Here is a 10,016-nt window from a genome sequence, read left to right as displayed (position 1 = left end):
AGTAATCACTTAAATATCTACTGGTCTAGGTGCAACTCATTGCTGGTTAGGTAACTCCTATAATGAGCCTAAGTGTGAGCTGTCCCAAAGACCTGAAATGGTTTCAATGCAGACACTCGGTTAAGCTTATGTAAGAGCTGATGTAGTGGTAATTGTCATAGTACGTGCACAAAGCACTCACAGTGTTACAAGATATTAGTTCTGGACTATAAAATTGCATTTTGGAAAACATTCTCCCAAAATATCCCACATGACACTAGTTTAGCAAAGTAAGATCCTAAAAAGCACAGCTCCAATCCCTTAATGGAATTAAGCTCTCCAACTGGTCCATCTGGTGGGCTGGCCACTGCAATTCTACTATCATGGCTTCTAATGTAGGGGCAGAAGTAGTGGAGAACAGTGAAAATGAACAAGGTAGTAAGGTAAAATAAAGGAAAGAGTGAAAATTTCACATGCCTCCAAATGTAGCAATCTAACCTGCATTTTGAGGATGGGCAGAACACTTACTAATTACTTGCCTGAGATTTGGCACCTAGACAATCTGATTTATTTTTTATTATTAATTATTATTATTATTAGAGTAGTGCCCTTGAATATCCTGTGTGGGCTTTAAACTGACTGTATAACCCATAATTTTCTACTAACATGCCTCCCTTCTGTTATGAGTGGGATGAAACCTTGTTGTGGGTTGAGTTTAAACCCCATTGAGATTGATAGGTGCAAACATACTCTTCAATTAACATGACTGTAAACATAAACCCCTATCTAAAACAAAAGGAGTGTGTAAACCCAGCCAGGAGCTTTTGGCTGAGTATTGTTTTGGGTAGGGGTATGGGTGTGTGCATGTGCATGCAGAAGAGACAAAAGACTGAAAAAGACGAGAAGAGAGAGAGAGAGAGAGAGAGAGAGGAAGAGGCAAAAAGCAAGAAAACCAAGCAGTAAAAATACCAGACCCTTCAGTTTCTACTTCCAGATGGAACATCCATAGAGCCCAGAATTTTCATTATCCACTTTGGTCAAAAAGGGGCAACACCTCTCTAGAAAATCATTTTCCCTGCAGATGGAAACAAATATTATGCCATTCTTTGAGACAGTGATTAACACTGACATTGGCAGACCAGATGCCAGCTCACGCTGAAGCCCCAGGTCAATTCACTTGTGTACGAGTATCAAAGTAATGGTTAAATGTATAAGAGTGTATTTGGTGTTTAAACTTCATGAAAACTAATGGGATGTTACATGCATTGTTTTCATTTAAACAAGAAAGAACCCCTGTGTAATGCAAATGAAGAACTTTAACAGAAAAGTGCTAATTTCAAAGCAAGTGGTCATTGTGTGTGATGACTGGAGGTCAAAGGCTCAAAATGCATTCCTCACTCTCCATCATCAAAGGAAAGGCCACATGAGTAGTGACAATGTGAGCTTGTGGTCTGTGGGAAGAAACTGTAAGAATGGATTCAAGGAAAGCTCCTTCATCTCTGAACTGTTTGGATTCTAATAGGGCAGAATAACTGAATGAGAAGACAGGGACCCTCAGAGTTATTCTGGGTGTCCCTGAGAGACTTTTGGGAAACTGGCAGATTACTACATCTCTGCCACCATTTGGAATTATAGATTGTGATTCACCTGTATATATATTTTAACCTGCTTTACTCAATAACTCTCACTTCCTTTTCTTAGCTAACAAACTTTTAGTTAGTATAGTATAGAATTGGCTACCAGACTTGCCTTTGGTGTAAAATCTAGAGTAACAACTGATCTAGGGTAAGTGTCTGGTCTCTTGGGACTGGAAGCAACCTAAACATGACATGATATAAGTGAGTCCAGTTTGCCTGGGTGGCAAGAGAGACTGGAGCATTTAAGTCAATGGTGGGCAACCTGCGGCCGGTTTACATTTGCATGGCTGCCCGCAGCTCCCACTGGCCACGGTTTGCCGTTCATAAAAAGGTGCCCCTCATAAAAAGGTTAGCAAGTCCATTTTAAAATGTTTACAAGACATTACTCCATTAATAAAGAACTAAAAGAGAGTAATATAATTAATGCCAATCAGAATGAGTTTATGAACAGAAGATCTTGTGAAACTAATTTTATTTTTGTATGAGATTACAAGTTTGGTTGATAAAGGTAACTGTTTTGATGTAACATATCTAGACTACTGGATGGCATTTGACTTGGTATCACATGACATTCTGATTAAGAAACTAGAAAGATACAACATCACCATGGCACATGTTTAAATGGATTAAAAACTGGCTAACTGACAGCTCTCAAAATGTAAATATAAACAGGGAACCATTAGTGAGTGGGTGTGTTTTAGTGGGGTCCCACAAGGATCAGTTCTTAGCCCTCTGCTATTTGGTATTTTTTTCAAAGACCTGAAAGAAAACTTAAAACCATTACTGATAAAGTTTGCAGTTGACACAGATTAAAAATCTGGAAAATAAAGAAAAGGACAGGTCACTGATACAGAGCCATCTGGATCGCTTGATAAAGTGGGCTCAGTCTAACACTGTGCATTTCAGTGAGGCTAATTAACCATTGCAACAATTTACCAAGTGTTGTGGTGGATCTTCCATCACAATTTTAGAATTAAGATTGGATCTTTTCTAAAGCTATTGGTCTTGAATCAGGAATTAATTCAGGGAAGTCCAATGGCCTGTGTTATGCAGGAATTCAGACCATGGGAATAGTTTGAGAAGGGATGACAGGGGGTCATTGTCCTCCACAAACTGCAAGCCTCGGGCAGGTGCGAAATTTGCTCCTCCCCCATGCGCAGCCCCATTGACGTGACAGGAGCTGCCCCTCCCCCCCAAATATAGACGTCAAACTACACTATGTTTCAGACTAGATGATCACAATATTCCCACTGTCCTTAAAATCTATGAATACATTAATCTGTAAATGTATTTAAAATTCTCTGAAAATGTCTCAGTACTCAAAAAGTAAGTGCTATAAGTTTGGGAAGCAGGCTTTATATCATTCATAGATAGCTAAGAGATTTGAGTCCTACTTTATGTGCATATGTCAGTGTCCTCTTAACTATGGAGCTGCTATTGTGCCTTCTTAATACTGTACAGTCACAACGATTAATGAATACTAACTCGAAGTGACAATGGTCATCAAAATTAGGAAACAAGCAGATACCACAAATTGCAATAATCACTGCCAGAACCAATACAATGCAAACTATACCATTGTTTTGCAGGTATAAATGTAAAACACAAAACTCAATACTGTAAAGATCTCCCAGAAGGCAATTAAACATTGAGGAACTAATTAGATCAAGTAAACGAGAAAATAAGATTTAGGAACACACACATTCTCCTTGAAGCTGATGGGTAGAACTGCTGCCCTTCATTTAAGGCCTTGTCTACACTACGAGAGTAGTTCGATTTTACTTGCATCGAATTTTTGGAATCGATATTGCAAAGTCGAACGTGTGTGTCCACACTAAGGACAGTAATTTGACTTTGTGCGTCCACACTAACGGTGAAAGCATCAACATTCGAAGCGGTGCACTGTGGTCAGCTATCCCACAGTTCCCGCAGTCCCCTCTGCCCATTGGAATTCTGGGTGTAGCCGGCAATGCCTTCTGGGTAACAAAATGTGTCGAGGGTGCTTTTGGGTAACTGTCGTCATCCGTCCATCACTCCCGCCCTCCCTCCCTGAAAGCGCCGGCGGGAAATCAGTTAGTGCACTTTTCCAGTCATTGACAGCGCGGACGCCACAGCACTGCGAGCATGGAGCACGCTGCGACCATCGCTGCAGTTGTGGCCGCTCTCAACGCCTCGCAGCTTATCATACAGGTTTCCCTGAGGCAGATGCAGAAAAGTCAGGCAAGGAGGCTACGGCACCGCGGTGATGTCCTGAAGTCTGAGAGTAGCACAGACCTCTCAGAAAGCAGGGGACCCAGTGCCGAGGACATCACGGTGGCAATGGGTCATGTTGATGCCGTGGAACGGCGATTCTGGGCACGGGAAACAAGCACTGAGTGGTGGGACCGCATAGTGCTGCAGGTCTGGGATGAATCCCAGTGGCTGCGAAACTTTCGCATGCGGAAGGGAACTTTCCTGGAACTTTGTGAGTTGCTGTCCCCTGCCCTGAAGCGCAGTGACACCCGGTTGCGAGCTGCACTGAGTGTACAGAAGCGAGTGGCCATAGCCCTCTGGAAGCTTGCAACGCCAGACAGCTACCGGTCAGTCGCGAACCAGTTTGGGGTGGGCAAATCTACCGTGGGGGTTGTTGTGATGCAAGTAGCCAAGGCAATCGTTGATGTACTGCTGCCAAAGGTAGTGACCCTGGGAAACGTGGAGGCGATCATAGATGGCTTCGCAGCGATGGGATTCCCAAACTGCGGTGGGGCCATAGATGGAACTCACACCCCTATCCTGGCACCGGACCACCAGGCCACCCAGTACATTAACCGAAAGGGCTACTTTTCCATGGTGCTGCAAGCACTGGTGGACCACAGGGGACGTTTTACCAACATCTACGTGGGATGGCCGGGCAAGGTTCATGACGCTCGTGTTTTCAGGAACTCTGGTCTGTTTAGACGGCTGCAACAAGGTATTTACTTCCCGGACCACAAAATAACTGTTGAGGATGTGGAGATGCCTATAGTCATCCTCGGGGACCCAGCCTACCCGCTAATGCCCTGGCTCATGAAGCCCTATACTGGCGCCCTGGACACTGAAAAAGAACTCTTCAACTACCGGCTGAGCAAGTGCAGAATGGTGGTGGAGTGTGCTTTTGGCCGTCTCAAGGGGAGATGGAGAAGCTTACTGACTCGCTGTGATCTCAGCGAAACCAATATCCCCATTGTTATAGCAGCTTGCTGTGTGCTCCACAATCTCTGTGAGAGCAAGGGGGAGACCTTTATGGCGGGGTGGGAGGTTGAGGAAAATAGCCTGGCTGTTGATTACGCACAGCCAGACAGCCGGGCGATTAGAAGAGACCAGCGGGAAGCGCTGTGCATTCGGGAGGCTTTGAAAGCAAAGTTCCTGAGTGAGCAGGGTAACCTGTGACTTTAAAGTTTGTGTACAGAGAAGCTAAACCTGCCCCCGTTTCTTTACCCAGTTAATGTTGACTATCCTATCCAGTTACATACCTCCTTCACCCCCCTTCCAACACACATTTCGAAATAAAAATAGTTCTACTTTGTTAATGCACACCATTTTCTTTAATACTGTTTTCGCGGGAATTTTTTAAAACTGGGACGCAGACTGTGGTGCGGAGCGGGTGTAGTGTAGTGACGCGAATGCAGCTTCTAAACTCAAGGATTAACAGGCTCCGCTGCGGTGGGATGCTTGTTTCAACGGAGCCTGTCACCCCTCCTGATCGGGACTGTGTGTATGGGGGGGCTATGTGACTTTGTGGCAGGGGGAGGACGGTTACAGATCCCCTGCTGTGTGGCTCTGTGATCCTGCATAAGGACCGCCGCTTAAGATCTGTAACTGCCCTCCCCCGCCACAAAGTCACAGAGCAACCCACCCCCCACCACATAACATGAAAACAACCTCCCAGACTAACCAGGGTAACTAGTCACTGCATCACTGCACTGTGTATGTGCCCTGCTGCTGTGCCTGCCCCCGCCTATGTACCCTGCCAAAGGTGACTGTCCTGTCCAATTACCAACCCCCTTTCCCCTCCTCCTCCAAAAGAACATGATTGAAACAGTAGTTAACAGAAACGTATTTTTTATTATCAACTACACATGGAACTGGGAGGTGAAACTTGGACGGGGGCTTGTGTCAGGCGGGAAGGAAAGAACTTTTCAAATTTTGGGGAATGAGAGCCTTCTGCTACTAGAGCTCTCTGCAGGGGTGGAGTGAGAGTTAGCAGGGACTCTGCCGCCTCTCTTTCTTTGCACTTTGGGTGAGGTGGGTATGGGACTTGGTGGCGGGGGAGGGCGGTTAGAGATGGACTGCAGCGGGGCTCTGTCCTCCTGCCTCCGTTCCTGCAGAACATCCACAAGGCGCCGGAGCGTGTCTGTTTGCTCCCTCAGTAGTCCAAGCAGCGTTTGAGTCGCCTGCTGGTCTTCCTGCCGCCACCTCTCCTCCCGATCCATGTTGGCTTGGTGCATTCGGGTCAAGTTCTCCCGCCACTAGGTCTGCTGTGCTGCCTGGGCTTGGGAACAGGCCATAAGCTCAGAGAACATGTCCTCCCGTGTCCTCTTCTTCCTACGCCTAATCCGCGCTAGCCTCTGGGAGTGTGATGCCAGGCTAGGTTGTGAGACAGTCGCAGATGGGGCTGTGGAAATGGGAAAAAGGGAGTGAATTCCTCAGAAAGATAAATGTAGTTGTGAACAAAGAACATAGTCTTTCTCTGTGAACAAGACCATGCACAGCACCTATCACATGCGCACTCAGCACAAGGTTGAATTCTCGGCCTTCGCATTCAGTGCCTGGGGTCTTGCACAGCACATTTGAGAAGCGGGGCAGCACAACGGAATTTCTGTTGCAGGCAGACATGGTAAGCCGTAGACTTGTGGCAGTTTAAAACTTTTATATTACCACTGGCCTCATTTCACATTTAAAGCAATGTCAGTTCCTGCTGCCAGCAATCCGGCAAGCGGGAACTCTGCCCCTGTCCCACCCCCTCGCGGCTGTCCCTGGGAACGATCCCTTTCGGCTGCCCCTCTCCCGCCTCCACCGCGTGGCTACAAACCAGCGGTTACAGTTCTGTAAAGGAACGGGCAAGCTGTCCCAACACTAACATTCCCCTACCTCATTCAAAGCAGGTCACCATGGGCGACATCACCCTGATGAGGATCTCTGAGAGCGAGAGAGAGAGAATGCTGCGGGAAAGCCTCCAAAGACCAGGGCCGTATGCCACCCTGCTGTGCAGAGCAATGATTCCCGAGTACTTGATAGTCTCGTGGCGCGGCAACGTGTCGTACTTCGGAGGACCCAATAAGGCCGCTCTCCCCAGGAACCTCATGCAACGGCTTTCCAATTACCTCCAGGAGAATTACTGCTCTATCCCCGGACATATAGACCGCATTTTACTGTAGCTGCAGTAGCAGGGAATAAACAGTAGAGCGGCTTGTGCAGGACAATCACGGAAAACCGGACATTGCTAGATTTTTTTTCAAAACTTGCACTGCCCATGACTAAACCGTTAAGCGCCTAGGCCACAGTAATCATGAACAACCCATTCTTTTAATTGTTAATATTCTTGTTCTGTTAAAAATAAATGTTTAGATGTTTACAACACTTACTGGCTGATCCTTCCCCAGATTCTGTGTCCGGGGTAACGGCTGGGGACGCTTCGTAGGGGATCTCTGTAAGGGTGATGAAGAGATCCTGGCTGTCGGGGAAATCAGCGTTGTGAGCGCTGCCGACTGCCTCGCCCTCCTCATCTCCTTCCTCATCTTCCCCATCCCCTAACATGTCTGAGGAACCGGCCGTGGACACTATCCCATCCTCAGAGTCCACGGTCACTGGTGGGGTAGTGGTGGCGGCCGCACCGAGGATGGAATGCAGTGCCTCGTAGAAACGGGATGTCTGGGGATGGGATCCGGAGCGTCCGTTTGCCTCTTTGGTCTTCTGGTAGCCTTGTCTCAGCTCCTTGATTTTCACGCGGCACTGCGTTGCATCCCGGCTGTATCCTCTCTCTGACATGTCTTTAGAGATCTTCTCGTAGATCTTTGCATTCCGTCTTTTGGAGCGCAGCTCGGAAAGCACGGACTCATCGCCCCACACAGCGATGAGATCCAAGACTTCCCGATCAGTCCATGCTGGGGCCCTCTTTCTATTCACAGACTGCACGGCCATCACTGCTGGAGAGCTCTGCATCGTTGCCAGTGCTGCTGTGCTCGCCACGATGTCCAGACAGGAAATGAGATTCAAACTGGCCAGACAGGAAAAGGAATTCCAATTCAAATTTTCCCGGGGCTTTTCCTGTGTGGCTGGTCAGAGCATCCGAGCTCGCACTGCTGTCCAGAGCGTCAACAGAGTGGTGCACTGTGGGATAGCTCCCGGAGCTATTAGCGTCGATTTCCATCCACACCTAGCCTAATTCGACATGGCCATGTCGAATTTAGCGCTACTCCCCTCGTCGGGGAGGAGTACAGAAGTCGAATTAAAGAGACCTCTATGTCGAACTAAATAGCATCGCAGTGTGGACGGGTGCAGGGTTAATTCGATGTAACGGCCTAGTGTAAACCAGGCCTAAGATAGCTGTAAAAAGACAGTTACATTCCTTTATAGCAACCACCACCTAAAACAAAGGCATACATGAGTCTTCCCAGGAATTAGAACTACATGGGTGGAAGGCTTCACTGTGCACTGCTTTGGATGGGGGGGAGGGGGTCATTGGAGAGAGAACAGCAGAGACGCACACAGAAACAGACAGAGATAGAAATCCCAGGAGCAGACTCGGCAAGCACAGTGTGGCCCTGAGGGAAACCTAGAAACAGATTTTGAGTTGGGTGCTACATAAGAGAGGCTTATAGGGTGACCCGATGTCCCGATTTTATAGGGTCAGTCCCGATTTTGGGGTCTTTTACTTATATAGGCTCCTATTACCCCCCACCCCCATCCCGATTTTTCACACTTGCTGTCTGGTCACTCTACTTGTAGCTGTGAACAAGGAAATTGTCTCCTGTTATTTGATTCTTCCGGTAGGACTTTGTACATACTTTGTAAAAACATAAAACTGCATCACCGACTTCTCCTCCCAACTGAGACAATCCCTGAAATTTTTGGCTAGCCAATCATGTCAAAAGGATAACAATAATATTTACATGCTAAAGATCTGTTCAGACAAAAAAAATCATTTTTATGTCAAAAACCAAACCAATAAATAAAAGGAAACAAACAAATCATTGCTTCTCACCTTCTCATCACCATGACTGAAGTCAAAAAGAAATGATAATCAACCTATGTATAGCTGTATTAATTTCTTATAACTGATTTCTAAATTTGTTCACCATTTGAATTCTAAGATTTTAATGAACATGTACTAAATTTAAAGGGACACTACCCCAAATTGTGAGGGCTTTCGTTTACATGAATCATATTGGAATCTCTGAAGAATCCTCTGGCTAATTAAAAATGGAGCCAATGGGGTTCAAAGTCCCACCTAGATTTATCCCTCAGCTAGAAAGTTCCTAGCTACAACACAGGACTTAACAGTGGAAGAGGAGGAGGTTAAATTGAAAGAAAAAGGGAGGAATTCTCAGGACTTTCTCAGTGATGATAACAAGGACTCTCATGAAAGAAAAGAAAATTTTAAGCCATCTTAATAAATACACCTCACTCTTTATGGATAAAGAATCAGGCAATAGAACCAAGAAATGGGAGTGGTATAAGAACCTATACATAAATAGGATAGGTTAGAAAAGTCTATAATTAGAAGAGTTCTCCAGGTGTTTAGAAAAAGATGACAGATTTTTTGCTTCTACATTTTTTCCCAGGTGGGGCTTATTTGGTTTAGCAACAAGTTTTGCAAACACTGATGATGGCAGTTACACAATTAATTTATTTCAATTTGATCACCTAACCTAGCCCACAAAAGAAACACTGCAGTATTTTCTTTGGCAGAAATTAGTACCTGTAAGACTTGCAGTGGATATATTATTTCTGCTAGGGCTTGCACTTTCTTCCTGATCCACTGCTGTAAAATCCAGAGGGACAGAAGAGTGCAGCAAAATTATTGCAAGGATACAGTGTGACATAGGAAGAGTCAAACTTATTAAGTGTGAACAATATGACAAAAGTGAAAGCCATCTGAAAAATAAATGAAAAAAATTCATAATCATAGTGGGGATCTATTCTTATGTGTGTGTTGTTCAGTGAATTCAGTAGTGCTTGATGAAGGGCATCAGATCTGACAGTCCTGGAGAAATTCTCTATCCATAAAATAAGTGCAACACTGGAAGTGCATGCTTCCCCGTGCGAATCTGACCATATGCTTCAATCCTGACCTCTAGGGGACCACATCTTGGGGCAACAGCCTCTATGTCCATTCAAACCTTGGCATCTCCAAAAAGACTGCCAACAATGTTACCGATT

At 45.7% G+C, this 10,016-nt stretch overlaps 1 protein-coding gene across 1 annotated transcript; it reads right to left on the bottom strand.

Annotated features, from left to right (window-relative positions):
* Positions 1-5,464: 5,464 nt before the first annotated feature.
* On the bottom strand, positions 5,465-8,149 carry LOC135982552 (myb/SANT-like DNA-binding domain-containing protein 2). Its single transcript, XM_065589681.1, has 2 exons — positions 7,220-8,149; positions 5,465-6,249 (listed from the first exon to the last, which is right to left on the bottom strand). The coding sequence occupies exons 1-2, from the start codon at positions 7,794-7,796 to the stop codon at positions 6,104-6,106; spliced, it is 723 nt and encodes a 240-aa protein (XP_065445753.1). The 5' UTR covers positions 7,797-8,149; the 3' UTR covers positions 5,465-6,103.
* Between the last annotated feature and the right edge of the window lie 1,867 nt (positions 8,150-10,016).

This window comes from Chrysemys picta, chromosome 3 (assembly GCF_011386835.1).
Source record: "Chrysemys picta bellii isolate R12L10 chromosome 3, ASM1138683v2, whole genome shotgun sequence".
NCBI lineage: Eukaryota > Metazoa > Chordata > Testudines > Emydidae > Chrysemys > Chrysemys picta.
Note: the sequence above shows the minus strand (reverse complement) of the source record. Positions and strands in the feature narration are given on the sequence as shown.